General features: G+C 40.5%; 1 protein-coding gene across 16 annotated transcripts in view; it reads right to left on the bottom strand.

Moving 5' to 3' along the window:
• Nucleotides 1–18434, bottom strand: part of svila (supervillin a) — a 50615-nt gene that overhangs the window by 16608 nt on the left and 15573 nt on the right. For 5 of the 16 annotated variants that reach the window (XM_086065859.1, XM_086065860.1, XM_086065849.1 and 2 more), the window contains exons 2-16: nt 16786–16849; nt 15048–15139; nt 14594–14657; nt 14360–14502; nt 13584–14289; nt 10365–11159; nt 9379–9534; nt 8807–8841; nt 7255–7319; nt 6709–6839; nt 5469–5564; nt 4042–4336; nt 1587–2050; nt 1318–1494; nt 14–55 (exon numbers count right to left, since the gene is read on the bottom strand). In XM_086065859.1, the coding sequence (XP_085921985.1) occupies nt 14–55; nt 1318–1494; nt 1587–2050; nt 4042–4336; nt 5469–5564; nt 6709–6839; nt 7255–7319; nt 8807–8841; nt 9379–9534; nt 10365–11159; nt 13584–14289; nt 14360–14502; nt 14594–14601 (3113 nt within the window). In that variant the 5' untranslated portion in view covers nt 14602–14657; nt 15048–15139; nt 16786–16849. Of the gene's footprint in view, nt 1–13; nt 56–1317; nt 1495–1586; nt 2051–4041; nt 4337–5468; nt 5565–6708; nt 6840–7254; nt 7320–8806; nt 8842–9378; nt 9535–10364; nt 11160–12377; nt 12462–13583; nt 14290–14359; nt 14503–14593; nt 14658–15047; nt 15140–16785; nt 16850–18434 lie in introns of all 16 variants that reach the window. The other 11 variants (XM_086065851.1, XM_086065855.1, XM_086065853.1 and 8 more) reach the window with 10 other exon arrangements.

Genomic DNA, 18434 nt, shown 5'->3' with positions numbered 1-18434 from the left:
CAGACAAACGAACCTTTGTAGAAATCCCCCCGGGAAGCCTTGCTGAACTGAGCAACTGTAATTTGAATGTATTGTAATGTTTTAATGTGAACATGATCATGAATTTGGCACAGCAAATATACTTTTATTTTGATAACTGAAAACCAAGGTGACCAATGAAATGATAAAATAGCACCATTCAACTGTACTTGCGTAATTGTAAGACCGCAAAAATAAAGCAGTCCCTGATTTTCAGGAGTTTATTTCCTGTATATTTGTATCTATTATTAAGTTATTTCAGTGACTACTATACCAATATTTTTTCTTGATACAGTACAGATCCTAATGTTAGACTAATAGATCAAAACAAACCATAAAGTCCCCCTCCCAGAGTGAAAGGAAAGCCAGACAACGTCAATTTGAAACTGGCAAGGTCACGTCACAACACAATGTTCAGTTGGAACACCAATGAAAACGGTTTTCAAGATATAGTTTTTGGAAACTGTTGAAAACCATTTGTGAATATTTAGACTTGAATATTTAAAACAATACAATGTGGGGGGAGGACAAGAACAGAGGTTCAATTATCAGATGTGACCCACAGAGGAAGGCCAGAGAGCCGAGTGACCCAGCGAGGGGACGTCCTGTTCTGCCTCAGGGGCTCAACAACACATCCAAAACAGGATGAAATCACCTCAGATAGACATCACACTTTGTGGCTATTAATCAGATTTTTTTTTTGTCCACTAAAATCCTAATTGCGAGAGGCTCAAAAACACACACACAAAGAAAATGAAAATCCACCCCAGGCGTACATGTTACATTATGTCACCAGTCAATATGGATTGTAATGACTGTCTGGTTAGTTGCAGTCTTTTACAGTGACTGTGAAAATGTGACCTAACTCATCTTACATAATTGTTGTGAAGCAATCAATACCAGGCTATGATAAACACCATTTTATTTTTGCATAAGTGCAGAGAATTTAAAAGTATGGAGTGGCTTCTTACAAAAGAAACTCTTTAAAGTCAAACTATAAATACCTCGAAATAAAATAAAATTATTCAAATGTTCATTTCCTCCCATTTACATTTGTTGTAACTCAATCGCCAATTTAAACCCACTAGCGGATCAGGAAAAAAAAATCATCTAAACTGTATTGAAAACGTAAAGAAATCCTTGCTTAAAAAGTTTGAGATATTCAGCTTTTGGCCTTTACAGCTGAAACATTAATGGCTCTTCTCTTCCTCTGGCATACTGTATTGACATATCAAAACTCTGTTGGATAAAATGTCTAATATATTATAAAGTCATCTTAATTCCCACAAGGACGCTCACCTTTGTTTGATGGACATGTGCTTGGCTGTCATGTCGCACAGATCCTCCGGCAATGTGCCGGCTGTTAGTTCCCCGTCGTCCGGGTACGACTCTGCTTCGGAAGGCTGGCATATGCCGCCACCTTTTGACGAACTGGACGCTGCTCTGGGCCTCACAAAAGTGGGCTCGGGCAGCTCTGCAGCGGACAAACATACGGCAATAGAATCAATGACAAAATCTGACTTCTGTGTAAAAATATTTTGCACAAAATACAAATTCTGCTGTCCTCACCACTGAATGTTCTGCTCCTGTGGCAGGCTGCATGGTGCACTTCCTCCCTTGGATAACTCTTTTGTTCCTGCCTCTCCGGCAACATGTGATGCTCCGAGTCGTGCATGTTTTCATCCAACCTCCCTCTGGTCAGCCACTGCTCCTCCTCCTCTTCCTCCCTTCCAGCGTGTGGCTGAAGCAAAGCCTCCTGCCCGACTTCTCCCTCAGGAGACGGGAGCCCCCTCTTCCCCCCTGCCCGGTCTGTTCCTTCCTCTGCATATTGCGACACTGGATAAGGCTGGTGGTCCACGGGGCGGTGGGGCCTCCGGGCTTGGGTGTCGAGGTGGGGAACGGCGGCTTCAACTGGCAGCCGAGTTAAGTGGATGTCGCCTGCGTGGTCGGTGGATACTGTGCCGCCGTCTCTCAGTGCAGAGGATGAGGACGGAGGAAGGTGTTCAAACTGAGAGTCTGCACCATTTTGAAGCTAGACAGGAAGACAAATATAAAACATGTCAAATGGAAGTTTAGATGCAACATAAACACTGCCCCATCCAATTGCAGAGAATCATGCCGAGTAATCACGGGCCTGCACTTCCTGTTTGTCAAAGAGTGGGCAGACATCTCAAAGCCATGCCGGCTACAATTTGCACAAAATGCAATGCGTTCTAGCTTAAATCACACTCGTTACATGAGCTAGTTAGCAATACCGTGCGTACACGGAATTTAAAAATAATTTTTAGTTTTGAACCTATTTTACATTATTTATTTATTTTTAAATCAATTTGCAGTTTATGTAGTCGGACCAGAGAAAGAAAAAAAAATACTCAAGCACCAATTTGTTGCATTATGGCTTAAAAACTGAGCAGCCTCATTTACAATGTAAACGAATCAACATTTTAGACAAAAGTAGTGCTGTGCCATTATGTTGTAGTGAGTTGGAGCTCCGTTTGGCCGGATAGAGGTGCGCATGTTTTTCGCTATACTAAAAATAAAGTGTAATTGCACATCCAAAACAGTGGATGGCAGTGGCACTTTTTCTTCTTCTTGGGGGATGTGTAACAAAAATCACTGATTTAGACAGAAGTAATGCTTTGCAGCCATTGTGTGGTTTCTGAAGGTCACTATAAACAGTTTTTTTAATGGGTCAAATTGGTGTGGTGGAGGGGGGTGAGATTTGTAATAGGGCCCAGTCCCCAACCCAAGCGAATAACAGGAGAACACTGTACTGTCATATTTACTCTAACAATAGTTGTTGTACTATCACGGCCATCTGTAATAATTTGCTCTCTGTAATTCATTAAATGTAACCGTTTCATCTACCTGACACATTTGTTGGGCCAACACTTCACATCAAAAACGAAATCTTCACATCCACAAACTGTTTCCAAATAAGCAATATGACAGAGAGCAGCAATTAGCGAATGTGGCGGTAAAGTGCAGCACCACCACAAACACACAAAGACATTTTCCTTGTCGACTAAGGGCTCGATGATGTCGAGTCACGACTCACTCAGAAGCTTCGGCCATGCACTGCAGAGTCATCGCACCACAAAGACGAGGCTCACAATGAGATCCCGTGCACAGCAGCCACATAATGTGCCAAAACAAATGTGCCTCCTCACGGGCGCTTTGTCGACATCGTCGCAAGCGAGTGCACGCCCTAGATGAGGGCAAGCTTACTTGATGGAGTTCTACCGCCTTCTCACATTGCTCCTGTTCATCCTGGCTGTCTACGTCTGAAGACTCCTGAATAGAAATATGCATGTGCCACAATTGTTTGACATAAAATAAAGGGATTTTGCTGGTTTACATGAGTTGTTTTGGAGTTTCTTATTTTTTAATTTTTTTATTTTTTGACAAAATCACTCAAATTATGTGTGTTTTAAATGTATTTAGAAAATGAGCCAATTGAATCTGCTATTTTTAGTATTTCTTTTTTTAAGCAAAATGACCCAATTTTATGGGTCGTTTTCTTTTTTAATTAACAAAATGACCCAATTTCATAGGCTGTTTTTTGTAATATTTATTGATAGATTTGAAAAAAAAATTATACCATTTTTTTTGTTTTTTGTATTAAAAAAAAATAAGAAAAAAATACATTTGGGTCAAAATGGATTGTTCCCTTTTTGACCCAAACTGGGTTATTTTTGATCCAAGCGTTTTTAGAGCTTAAAGACTGCATTCTCTTTTTCATCCTAGGATTTTGATTAATTGTTTTGGAATTCCTCGTTTCCTACTTTTCATATGGAGAAAAAAAAAGTTTCCAAAAGCAAACAACTTTGAATTGAAGCACAGGTTTCATGGTACAGTACATAGTGAGAAATTTTAGTAATCGTGCCTTTGTGCAAAACAATAAAATACCTACTATTCAGAATTGTAGCCATTATACACACAAGAAGTGGCTTGATCAAATTTCTTCTTTTGTTCGTTCAATAAACAATGTTTAGGTGGCAGCAGAAATTGTTCTTGCGTTACCTTCTCCATATCCCCCAGCGTGATGGGTTGCGTCTGATAGCGGGCGTTGTTCCTACGCTGGCGTGTGTCCCCCCTGGTGCGAGTCACTCTGGTGGGGGGCTGAGCCAGCCGGTTAAACAGCGCCATCTTCTCCGCCAGGCTGAGTGTGCAGAGGTCAGGCTCCTCCTGGGCCTGGACTTTTTCCTCCATTGGGGCGACCTGCTTGCAGTTGTGAGTCTCTTGTGTGAGCGGTGTTCGCTGAGCCTCTGGCGCCTGCTCCCGGGTGGCGGTGTTGTGATGCGATGATGCCTGCAGACTGCGGGGAGGATGACGTCCAGGAAATAGAAAGGAAATACTCAGATGTGGTCACCTCAGGCAATCGAACAAGATGCGCGGTAGATACTGTATGTGTCGGGATGATTTGTGTTGCAGTGCTGTTTCTTAATTCAATGGTGATGAAATCTGACAACACATGCAGTGAGTCATCTCCACAATTTTAGAATCTGTCACACTGTCATAGGGATGGGCAACTGGAGGCACGGCATCTTGATTAAGTTTAAAAAATAAAAGATATATTTTTTAATGTAACAAAACCCAACATTTCTTCAAAAAACACTGATAAACATTTAATATATTTTTTTCCACAAAGAACATAGGGAAACAGGGAAAATAATCCTAGAAAAGCAGGGAAAATCCAAAATGGAAAATCTGCTGAACTGCAAATAAACAGGGGATTTTGTATAGTCTTTAAGTGGTAATATTACCAATCACCACTAGATGGCAGACATGGCTTAGTTGCACTTACACTAAGTCTTGTACTGCCCAATACTAGAAAGCAAGTCAACTTTATATTTTTTTTGTAGATTTGGAATGATGTGCAAGACAAACATAGTACCTAAATAAAGTTAAAATGTGGAGTTAGTTCATATTTGTGGGGGATGCACAAAATGAGTACCAATTAATGCGGCTTTCTTTTTCAACAGTCCTTGAATTGGATTTTTTATGTGAGAACCCTTTGCACTGGGTAAAAAATACACAGCAGGGTTATTTTATTGTTAGCTTAAAACCCTTTGTTGTTGGGTTAGATGGTGGACTGTATGCATTGAGAAATCAAAAAATTTAATGCATTAAGAGCACATATTTTTCATCCATGTTCGTATTTTGTCCACATCTAGAATAACAAATGTTATACATCTAGTTAAGAAGTTGCTGTGTGTTCTCCCAGGAGCACGGACAAAAAAAATGTGCCCCCCCCCCCCTCCCCTCCAACATTTAAGTTGCCCACACTTGCACTAAGTAGCAACACACAATTCCACAGAAAGGCAGCAAAACCTAAAAATCATGCTACGAATTTCCACACAAAAAAAAAGTCAAGCAATTAGTAAATAATCATGAAGTCGCACATTGGCAGTCGGGTGCGAGCGTCGGTGCACACGCGTCCAGGATACCTGCTTGGAGGGAGGGCGCTGCCAACTAGAGTGGGGCTAGAGACGCGAGCTACAGCTGTGTGAACAGTCATAGTCTGTGGCACATGAGTGGGGACGCTACAGTAGTCCAGGACACGGACATACAGTGTAGTTCAACACACATTAACAACAGAGAAAACACAGGGCAGAAGGGTTTGAGAAATAATTCACACATAAAATTGGTTGTCAGTCCACACAACTGTACATTTCATTTGAAAATGTATAGGCGGCTCTTACAAATGAAATGTTGGAATGCAGTTTTAGGCACATTGGGTCAGTATAATCATTTTTGTTCATACTTCTATGATACTTGCAATGCATGACACACGGAGCGAGTAATGTTTATGCTGTGACTGCTCGTGTGGCATAGCATCAATAATAATAATAATAATAAAAAGTACACAGTGCATTGCGAAAGTATTAGCCCCCTTTGAACTTTTGCCGCATTTCAGGCTTCAAAGATATAAAATTAGATTAAAAACACCAAGTGGGACCCAATCGTGAAGTGGAACGAAAATTATCATATTTTCTACCGTTTCTACAAATAACTTAAAAATTAGGGTGTGTGAAAATACTCACCACCTTTTCTCTCAGTGCAGCCAACTGAATACAGAAGTTCCTTGATTTTTTTTTTTAAATGATCCAATGTTGACCTAAATGACTGTCTAGTTTAAAATATTGCAAAATTTCCTTCATGATTGTGTCCTACTTGGTGTTGATTCTTCACAAAAAAGCTCAAGACAATGAAAAGTTCAAAGGGGTGGGGGGGGGTCTAATACTTTTGCATGGTGCTGTACATCGACTGAGGCAATATTTCTTCAAACATTTTCTTGGTAAACAGTTTGTTTGTGAACTGCGATTCCGCCGTAACAAAATTCCACAATGTCAGACTTCTCCTTTAACTCATTCACTCCCAGCCATTTTCACTGAAGCAACCCCCCCCCCCTTCGCTCCCAGATGGTTAATTGGATTTTGACTGATTTTGCGAAGCCCGCAGAATGTTGTGTTCTATTGCTATAAAAACATGGAACCTACCAAAAGAAAGATTAGAGACTCTTCTTTCAACAGGGAAAAAAAGTATATTGTATCTGTTTTCGTTTTGCAGCAATTAGCATTAGAATACAGCTAAGTTTCATCATTATTCACAAATTGTTTAAAACACTGGGGAAAATAACATTTTTGGGAGCAAATGAGTTAACATCAGCGTGTGGCAATAACTTACGTGGTTGCGATGACCACCTCCTCGGTGGTAACTGGCTGAGTTCTGGATCGATCCTGAGTCCGCCTCAGCCTTCGGTCCACTGCAGCATTCCTTGAGCGCGGTTTACCCGATGCAATGTTTTTCTCCAGTTCCTGATTGGAATAAGAGTGTTGCATGATGATCAACCAATTGTTATGATATTTTCTACGGGAAATGTTTCCATGCAAAGTGGCGTGACGAGTGAATTGGAAACAATTAGACAACAATGAAAGATTGATCACATGAAATGTCAGAATTGTTTGGAAATAAGAGTCCAGAGACTACACAGAATGCTTGAGGCCAATTTCACACTCATGCAGAAGGGAATGTTTGTTCTATTGCAAGGTTCCACGCTGATCCAAAGAATGCAGTGAAAACAAATCAATATTTTCCAGTTTGTTAGGTTCAGCACAGTCAGCCAGAGTGTGAAAACCAGCTTTTGATTAGGAGCGCACACACTGAGCTAAAATCAGTCGCATAAAAGCACATAAAGTGTCAACGATAGAAGAGGTAGAAAATGAAGCTCACCCTGAAGAGCGAACGCTTGGCCGCTACGCTCAGCTTGGCCCGTTCATCGAGCTTCTCGTCATCAGCTACACACACATGCACAAAATGGGAGGAGACAGAAAACTTCAGTCTTTTGATAGCCCATCCAAAAATTTTTTTTTTGAACTTTCAGTGAGTGGAGTGAGTTCAGTGAGTGGACCAAGTCTATGTGTAACAAAAATATATTTGATGAGAAACTTAGCTTACCGGTATGAGTAACCGGTGCCAAGTTAATTATGGGTATTTTTTTAAAATGTATCTTCAAATATCACTATACTAAGCTGCACAAATAAAATAGTGCATAAGAATCTTTCTGGGACTTCTTTTCCTATTTGAATACTATTTTGACCCTTAACTCATTCACTCCCAGCCATTTTCACTGAAGCAACCCCCTTCGCTCTGGACTGTTTTACTGGCTTTTGACAGATTTTGCGAGACCCACAGAATATTGTGTAAGATGGTTAATTGGATTTTGACTGATTTTGCGAAGCCCGCAGAATGTTGTGTTCTATTGCTATAAAAACATGGAACCTACCAAAAGAAAGATTAGAGTCTCTTCTTTCGTCAGGAAAAAAAAAAAAAGTATATTTCTATCCGTTTCACTTTTTGCAGCAATTAGCATTAGAATATAGCTAAGTTTCATCATTATTCACAAATTTGTTTAGAACTGTGGGGAAATCATCTTGTTTGCAAGATGGTCCTGGTTGCTCTTTTACTCTCGTGCCACCTGCTGGCCGTTTTTGTAATTACAATTTCTTCACCCGTTCTCTTGCAGTTGCATCAAAGCCTTCTGTATGCTCTAGCATATATATATATATTAAAAACGTACAAATACGTCTTTGGGACACTTTAAAACATAACTTATTTATAGTTTTTGGGGGGGGGAGCAAATGAGTTAAAGGCCAATATAAACTCCGCAGATCCAGACACATTAGCATTAGCTTAAGTTTTTAACAGATACAATTTAAAAAACAAATCTACATGTAAAAGTATTGTTTCAAAATTGTAGTCTTAAAAAAAAAAAAGCAACTTCAACTTAATTTAAACAATTCTGGGACTTGTATCCTCAGTTCATACTTTCCTGGCCAATCGAGACATACATTTGCACCTCACACCTCATCTGCTTTTAAGGGTGCCAAGATTTGGATTTATTGTCGTTTATAGCAGTGGCCCTCGCCTTTTTCTATACTGACTCAAAAGGGGGCAGAGAGTGCAACCGTCAATCAAAGTAAATATTTGTTGGATGATGTCATGTCACATATCCTTCAGAGTGTTTGCTCGTGCCACTCACACCTGTCTCACGCTGCATACACTCAACAGTGAGTCTAGTCACTGATTCTGAGGTTTCCAAGCGACAAAGATTTGCAAAGTTAGAAAAACAACCCAATTGTATAAATATCATATGAAGCGGTTTATACTACAGCTTCATATTAGGTTGAAGTATTTATAATATATTGGTTCCATTGTCAACCCAATGCCTCAGACAATTCTATCTTCCAGTTTGGCCAACACAAATACAGTAATAGTTTCTTACCTTCATTGGAAGCCAGCTGAGTGCTCAGACAGGACCTTCAAAAAGTAAAAAAAGAAAATCAGTCAAATCGGCAAGACATCCACGCAGATGGAACAAAATGGTGCCGAGCTGTTAGGAACAAAACTGAGCACTCTCGACACAGGACGAAAAGCATTTTGGTGAGAAGCAGACAGTTATGGTATGCTGAAAATGTTATAGTGAGTGTTCTGAGACCAGTAAAGCAAAGTAAGCTGGCGAATTAGGCTGCATTACAGACGTCGGTTCACTTTCCCGGGTCCCGGGGCAGAGCACCAACAAAGGACAATTCATGCTTTCCTTGTATGTTCATATGTAATGAGGCCCAATTGAAACAACCTTTGACCTTTAATCATTGTTTAAGGGGAAGGGGCAATTCATACTCCATGTTTACTGCCATGAAATGTGGCCTGTGACAATCTGGCTCATGTGATTATGGATTTACTGCTAATTGTTTTACTATAAAGCAACAAAAAAAACACCGTTAAGATTTCTCCCACATGCACGTTCACAAACGTTGCAGTTGTTCCTGCAAGGCCATGCATCCAAAGCGGTACCTATCCGTCTCCTGGCGCTCAGAAGTGGTGATGGGCTGTGTCCTAAACCTCTCTGATGTCTTTCTACACTCCCCCGGATAGATATACTGAAGGGGTCTGCGGCCCCCGCGAGAGGCCCTGAGGCCTGCTTGGCCCTCATCCCCTTTCTCTGCATCACTGGGGGCCCCACACAGGAGAGGGCGCAAAAGTACCCAAAGGAAAGAAAATACAGCATGTGAGGGAGAGAGAAAGTGGCGAGTAGCGACAATTTGTTCAAATGCACGTTTAAAATGATGCACACTCATAAATTAGGAATGACATTTAAGCGCATGCATGTGTTAGTTTTTAGGGAAAGTCAACCCCATTTTTTTTGACAATAATATAGTATTCTGGTTGATATTGTGTTAGTAGAATATGAGTTAAGCAGCAAAATCAAGCCATTTTTATCCATCTCAGGGCGCGGCCATTTTGTCACTTGCTGTCGACTGAAAATTACGTCAATGTTGCTCAGGTCTCAGGTTACACCCAATCACAACTCAGCTTCACAAAACAGGTGAGCTGTGATTGGTTGTTGCCTGAGCCCCGAGCAACATTGTCATCTTCAGTCGACAGCAAGTGGCAAAATGGCCGCCCCCTGAGATGGATAAATATGGCTGGATTTTGCTTCACAACTCATATTCCACAAATGTAATATTAATCAGAATGTCATGTTTAGACTAGTGAGGTCACAAAACATTGTCAAGAAATGCTTAAGGTTGACTTCCACTTTAAGAGTACAAATATTTATTTTACATAGATACAATTTATGCTGCTAATAAAAAGACAATTCAAAAGCAGGCGTAGTGTTAGATGACTTGGGCATGAGTGTATTTTGTACAGGATAGGAAGTGGCCAATATCACGGCACCAGATTGAGTTGCTTGTTAATCAATGAGCAGCAGTTGGTGTAAGCTAACAAGCGCAAGCGTGAGGTCCACAGCTAGCTCGTAGCTAAAAATTTCCACCTACAGTTCGGCTCTGCGTCTGCTTGGAGGAGTGATGGCGCTTTCCATGTAAGAATTTCTGAGCTGGGCCACAGACACACGGTTGTCATGGTGACTCTCTGCACTACTTTTCTTGAGCTCCTGAGGAAGACGCAAGCTCCTATGACTTTGCTCTCGATCGCCGGGATCTGCTGAAGCAGGGATGGCGCCACCTCCTGGCTGTACCTGTGCTGCCTTAGGTTGGATGTGAGACGCCGAGACACCTTTGTGGACATAAATGGCCTTTTCACGCCCTCTGGATCTGCTGCTGGCTTCTTGTTGATGGCTGGTTTGCTCCGTGTGTCCGGAGGGCTCAAATGTTTCCCATCTCGCTCTGCCTCTCTGACCTCGTCTTGCAGGATCTTCCATCTCAGTACGCATTTTGTGGGCCCTCATCTCTTCGTCTCCTCTTCCTCTATGCGTGTCTTCGGTGCTCCTCTCCCTGCGTCGGATCTCCGAGGGTAGTACTGCTTTTCTGCTACGTAGGAGGCCCTCTGTCCTAATGCCGCCCGTTTGCTCACTTTCTTCATCTGAGAGCTGCTCCACTCCGGAAGGAGCACCAGAGGTCATGGACAGATAACTGGGACAACCGGCAAGATCTGGTCCCGCTTGCGGGTGATGGTGAGGGTGGTTCTGCTGGAGAACTGTTGTGTCGGTGTTGTACCGCGCAGACGGCTGGTGCTGAAATTGTCTGCGGTATGCCGGAGCCTCTGCGACCGTTCCCGGCTCTGGGCTTCTCTGGCGACAGTCTTCCTTCGCAAGCCTCTCCCTAACTCTTATTCTTCAGGGAGACAAAGAGCTTGTTAATATTTGCGCCATCAGACCACGTGTAACAAACGACAAGCCAAAGTAAAAAAAAAGAAGCTATTTGGTTTGATTAGGAAGGGGTATGAAATCACTAATGTCAATTAACAATTCTTGCTTTGGTGAAATACTTTTTTTTTTTTTCTCAACCAACTAAATAAATTTGAACTATTTGATTCGCAAGCTTGTTTTTAATGTTGGGTTTAACAACCTTATAGTTTTAGGTGAGATAAAATTATCTTCTTTTAAGGAATAAGACGTTTGGTACTAAGGCTAAAAAGTCGATCATGAAAAGAGATCGATATACATTTTTGAGTCCCAAAGCTTCATCCGCATGATGTTATGGCATCAACGCAGACATTTCCAGTCTACATATAAGTAGACTGTAAAACTACATTGTACTGTACAAGCAATGAACTTTTCCCTGTCAGGGGTCTCCACGACGGTGATAATTGTGGTATATAAAAGTGGTATTGAACATCCCTAAAGAAAACATTTAAGCATCAGATTTCAGTTCCAAATTAAATGATTATAATAACTAAAACACAACAATAACACATACAATAACATAAAGTATTAGCAGAGTATTAGAAAAGAAATGCAACTCTGCTCCTTTTTCCATCAGATGTTTTTGATGAAAAATGCAAAGTGGGATTTTGTTGTTGTTGAGAAATCCATAGCTTCACTTGTGAAGGTGAATCTGTTAATTACATTATAACACAAATCGTCACTCAATGCATTGATCCTGAAAGGACTCAGCAATATCACAGTTGGTTAAGAGGTTGTATGTTATTATGCAATATGGTACAGCCCTTCAATGTGTTTCAGTCAGGGGATTCAACTGTTCACACCCAAATGAGGTTGAGAATGAAGTTATTATCTTAGGAACGGGAACTGAAACTCGGGACGGTGAGGATGATGACGATGCGGCCAACTGGTTGTCAAAGCTCAAAAGCAGAGATTCTTAGCTGTCAGCTGATCCGCTCGGGATCCTAAACTACATATCCACACTTTTTTACAAAAAAAAAAAAAAAGAAAACAAGAAAAAAAAAAGAAAAAAAAAAAAAAGAGTTGTTCAAAGAAGTAGAGCTAAGTCCTATACTGACAGTTTTAGAATCGCGGCTCTTAAGGATTGATGGGAAAGGAGCATGAGGGTGATTTGGGGGGAGGGGAGACACAACCAGCTTTGGTGTACCTCGAGGGCCAGTTGATTAAGGTGTGGGTGTCGCCATCAGCGTCAGTCTCGAGGAACCAATCAGTGCACAGTTTTGCCCTTGTACTGTACCATTGAAGGGAAATACTGTATGTGAGAGCCTTGGCAACAAATAGGATTCTACCCCCACAGAAATATTTGCTTGTTCTTCTGATCAGCAGCAACTTTCATTCTTCTAGGATGACTTAATATTATAGTGTCCAAGGGAACATTCAGTGCTGACTATTCAAGATTATTCCAAAACTCACCTTTCTTTGTGCAAAACAGGAGGTGCCAAATCCAGGTCCAGAAGAAAAAAAAACTGCCACAGTTTGGCTTTAGCCTAAGGTGCTAGTTAGCTAGCTCCTTAGCAAGCTCCCATGGTCCTCGTTTACCTGCTAGCTAAAGCCAAACTGTGGCAGGGTTTTAACTTTCTGGACCTGGATTTGCCACCTCTGGTGCAAAAGGACACAATCATGCAAGAACTTGACCCAGATAGATATTCCCGTACAAAAGATAAAAGCACTACATTTGTCAAAAGATTTAATAAAAAAAAAAAAAAACAATAAAATAAAAAAACAAAGTGGAGTTACTCCACTACAAATCCAATATCGCTATTACAACAGCGCGGTCTGGAATTGAACGTGAAGTTTCTCAATATGTCATATTTTGTCATGGTGTAAACTAGAAGAGGGCTCAGTAGCAAACAGGGCTGTGCAATTAATTGAAATTAAATTTCAATAATTACACTCCACAAATACATAATCGTTAAAAAAAAAAAGGATTATTAATACAAATTTTAAGTTGTTTAAATGTATACATTTGCATCTTTTTATTTTAAAAGGCTACTTTAATACATCTTCCAAAGTAAGTACAAAAGGAACTTTGTCTTAATATTTTTTACATGTACCAAAAAAACAAAAACAAATGATTGCCCTAATCGTGATTTCAATTATTACCAAATTAATCGTGATTAATATTTTCTTCATAATCGTGCAGCCCTAGTAAGGGACAAATCAGATCATGGGAATGTGCCAAAAATAGATCACTTTAAGTTTGCAGTAAAAATAAGACAATAATTTGAACTTTAATTCAATACTAAGAATGGACAACCTGCAAATCGAAAAAGTCCCCCAACACACAAAAAAATAATAATTTCTAGACAAAATAGGCTGAGAAGGGAAAAGAAAGACCAAAAAGCATACTCACCCATGTCTGTTGAGTATATTATGGGCCTGCTGCTCAATAAAGAGGTCGCCAGGTGACGCCCCGTGTTTAGGTGACGGGAGAGAAGGCCGCCTGCTCATCTTGGGTGAGCTTGGCGGCACGCCTGTGGCTACGTAGTCCTTCGCAGGCACCCTGGCACTAGATGACAATGATGTAACATCCATGTAAGTGGACTGCTCAGCAGCAGCTGCTCTGCGTTGATTCTCCAGGTTCATAAGTCGCTCCCTCTCTGAGAACGAGTCTACTCTGCTTCGACTCGTTTCAAAGCCGGTCTCGGAATGGGCGTGTTGGGGCGCACTTTGCCCTCTCCTCGGGCTACTGGTGGAACCGTAGGAATTCATAGAGACGTCACCCTCTTCATCCGGGAGAAACTCCCCTTTGTTACGTCTCTCGGAACCCTCGGACTCTTTCAGAGTACGAGTGTGCCGGGATGGATGGTCCATGTCTGGCTCCTGGTCCAAAGAGATGCCATAGCGCTCAGCTAGCTGCCGACGGCGCTCCGCCTTGTAGCGGGCAATACGCTCAGCTTTGGACTCTAGCTCGGGAGCACCTCTGGTGGATGATGATGAACTAAAGACGTGATCAGTGTGATTGGAGGATTTAGGATCCTTTCTGGACCGTCGCTCAGGAACCATCGGTTGCATATCTGGATTTTCAAACCCTTCCATTCCATACCTTTGCACTGTAACTACAACAGGCACAAGTGAGGTATTTTCTGTTTGCCGACAACTAAGTTCTGTGTCATTGTAGAATCTTACCACCACATGGCTCGCAAGGGTCAGAACCTCTCGTGTATCGTGGCGTATCTTCTTCCAGAAGTCGGTTGGCCACCAAGTTGGGCAGGAGAGATGGATGCACCTCGCCCTCAATGCCTTCCAATCGCCGAGCGATACGTTCCTTTCTAAGCACATGGACAGGAGGGGTGTTATAATCATCATCATCATCATCTTCGGATTCAATAGCCAGCACAATCAGGTCTATATCTCCCTCACCTGTTCATTTCCCAGTCACTCGTGCTCGTGGTAATGCCTTCAAATCGTTTCCTCAACTCAGAGACTTAAAAAGAAATGGGGGGGGGGGGGGGTGGGAACAAAACGCAGCAATGCAGTCAGCTAATCTCAATCTTCAAGTAAAAACAGCACACAAAAGATCGTTTGTGTCGCTTCGTAAAACTTAATGTAAATTGAGTTGTCAATGAAAAGTGAACTCTTGATTACAGGGCCAGATTGTAAACACCTGAGGGTTAACACCAGTACACCCGCATCTGATTACACAATTACAAGATATTCATAGATCAGCACATGACCAGGTCACAATGGATTTGTATTTTGATTCAAATATAATATTAGGGTTCAGTTACTATACAATAATTGTTTTTGCTCTTATAATATGACCGAAAAACATGTGAGTGTTGACAATCATTTCAACATAAACACAATTACATACCTTTGCTGAGATTAGCCAAGAGACTAACATCTATATCTTCAGTGACTTTAATTGGGTCGCCTTTTACGTCAAAAGAGAATTCTTTTTGGAAGCTGGGGGTTAAAGAAAAAGTAGTATTATTGTCTATAGAAACAGGAATAATGTTGAAAAAACCTTTATGCAAATACTGTAGCTGCAAATTGTGCTAAAATAAAGGGATACCATTTTAGCTCAATGAGTCAAGTATCCCTTTAACCTTGGTTTGATCAACAATTCATATAAAACTGCTTGAGGCAGAATAATTTTGAATGATGCATTTGTTCATTTTTATTAAATTATCAAGAAATGTTGTTTTGGACCGGGTCCTTTCAGCAAGGATTTTGAATTATGATATGGTTTAGCTCGACTAAACCCTTCAATCTTAAACAGATATATAATAAATCGCTCTTCAGTTATTTGGGATTTGATTTAAAACCGCAAAAGATGTGATCCAGATGTGAAGAATAAAAAAAAAATAACAGAACTGTGTGTGAGTTTTTGTCCCTTTCAGAAACCACAGAGTTGTTACCTCATACATAAAAACGACAACTCCTTTGACCACTAGATTCACAATTTTGTCAAGTGAAGGCTTCTTTCCCACATTTGTGTTAGCTGCAGAGATAACTTAACAGTATGAAGGCTATGTGTAGGCTAGGTGGAGTATTTGACAGCTTGCCAGCATGCTGAGCAGTGCTGCTAATGCTCTAGTCCAGTAGGACCGTACTACTCTAGCAAGCTACAGGTGCTACATTCATGTAACTCAGAGGTCTGCAACCTGCAGCTCTGGGGCCACATGTGGCTCTTTAGTCCCTCTCCTGTGGCCCAGTGGATCTCTTTAAAAAAAAAACACACAAAAAAAAAAACACACAAAAAAAATTTTTTTTTAGATAAAATATTTAAATAATTTGATGATTTAGATTAATTATTTTGATTAAAAAATATATATAAAATATCTTGAAAATGCCAGAGTCCAAATTTTCAAGTTGTCAGAAAAAGAGAGACAAAAAGGTAAAGGAAAGTCTTAAAAATTACCTAAACATTTCTAAAAAGTGACCATAAAATGCGTAAAAAAGAAGAGGAAAAGATAAAAATACAACAATAACAAAAAATAAAAGAAAAAAAGGAAGATGAATGGTAGAAGAAAATGAATGTCTTTGCATTCAATGCTGTATATTTTTCTGTTATGGTGCAGCTCTAATTAACTCTTTGGCCCCAAGTTACGTTAGACTAACACCGTTTTCTTCATTACAATGTTCAAATGTTTTGTGACTACAGACAGATTTTTTAAATTATTTATTTGGCCCAAAATGGCTCTTTTCACAGTAAAAGTTGCTGACCCCTGACTTAACAGGACATTTACACTGGGTCTATTTGTGGTTTACCTGCTTGCTTTTCAGAGCTCCCCCAAAATGTGCTAAATATATTAGTATCACTTTTATCCAGGTCCAAATGAGCTTGAGAAGATTTTCATTATAATCCTCATCATTGCCATTCTTTTTTTTTCTTTTTTTAATGGAGCAAGTCGTTTTGAAAACCAAGCAAATCTGACATCAAGCAGGATCACAGAAGCGACTTTCAATCTATTTAACATTATAACTGGCATACTGACAGAATCAACATCCATGTCATATCGCTACAGTCTATGCGTAGATGTTTGGTTTAGTTTGTGCCGGAAGTAAAAAAAAAAAAAAGGGCCAAAAAACTCGAGTTCTTATCTTACCTAAGAGCTCTCCTCTGAAGCAATTTGGGATTTCCGAGTGTAGTAGGGCTGTCACTTGTGAGTCCTGAGGACAGAGGAGAGACATACTTCAATCATTGACCTATTTGTACCATCGTGCGACTTATTATGAAACAACTAGCTTGAGTATGTGCTGGCTCTTGAAGGACCACACTCATGAGTGGACTTCCAGAGACAAAATGCATCATATGGAAAACAAGCCAGTCTCAAACATTTCCAGTACCCAGAGATACAGAAGCCATTACTGAATTACATCACTGCTTGCTTCTATATCTTAAGTATGTGTGTGTGTGTGTGTGTGTGTGTATGATGTCATGGCTCCTGTCTTTTTAGTAACAGCTGGTGTGTCACAGGCACGTCAAGGTTGCTGTGCAGTACAGGCTGGGACAATGCCAGAGAGAGTCAAGCACATCAATGTTTCTGGGCGAGTGGGCGGTTCAAATGAAAAATGGAAGACAGCCCAAGGAGAAATGACTTCAACCTCAAACGCGCTGTTTTGACACCGTGTAATAAAACTCCACTGGACAAACAGAGCACAAAAAAATAATAATACTAAAATCAAGACAAAGTTTACCCTTATTTTGTTGGAATCCTAGGACCTGAGAGTTGCTTGATCCAGGCAACTTCACGAGAAACATGTGGTCTTACTCCATCCCCTCAGAGTTCACTTGAGGGCTGAGTCACACACTGGCTTCACTCTGCTCCACCCAAAACCTTTCCCTTGAAGACTGCTCACCCCTAACACCCCCCACCATCAAACCAATCTCTTATCAGTTGGTCCTATTATGTATGTTAATGTTTATGCTTAAAATCAGTCCCACACTCTAAAAACAGTTGGGTCAAAAGTAACCCAATTATGAATAAAAAATGGACCGATCCACTTTATGGGTCAATTCGACCCAACTTTGAGTCAAGAAATGGGTCTGTTTTTTTAGTGTAAAACAACTCATAAATATTGGTCAGATCCTTTACTTGGGTCAAAAAAATCAGGTCATTTTGTATAAAACACAGAAAGTTGGATCAAAAATAACCCAAATATGGGTCAAAAATGGACTGATCCTCTACATGAGTCAATCTGACCCAACTATGAGTCAGGAAATGGGTGTTTTTTTTGTGCAAAACAACTCATAAATATTGGTCAGATCCTTTACTTGGGCCATTTTGTATAAAACAACTCAGAAATCATTTTGTATGAAACAACTCAGAAAGTTGGGACAAATTGACCCATGTAGAGGATCAGTCCATTTTTTACCCAAACATTTGGGAAGAACGCAAGCTTATTCACAGAGGGCAGTGTGCCTGGTTGTGTTTGGGGAGGGTCTGCTATTGTTTTCAGCTGGTTGGAATATGGTCCACGCGGGACGTGTAAGAGCCAAGATAGCTGTGTTTTCAGTTGAGCAATCTAATGTTTGATTCAAAATACTTGTAGCTATGAAAACTCACTCAAACAAGACACTCAAAACAGTGTTACATCAGATATTGATGAATGAATGTCTCTCCAAAACATGACTATAAATCTGTCATTAATGATACTTTGCTCAAAAGTAAAGTCATTAAAGTGTTTATTTTTTGGCTTTTAACATTATGTGGTTCACAATGAAAGAAGGCAATAATGTTGTTTTCATTTAACA

This window comes from Leptonotus elevatus, chromosome 21 (genome assembly GCF_054856555.1).
Source record: "Leptonotus elevatus isolate MCC_2025b chromosome 21, RoL_Lele_1.0, whole genome shotgun sequence".
Lineage (NCBI taxonomy): Eukaryota > Metazoa > Chordata > Actinopteri > Syngnathiformes > Syngnathidae > Leptonotus > Leptonotus elevatus.
Note: the sequence above shows the minus strand (reverse complement) of the source record. Positions and strands in the feature narration are given on the sequence as shown.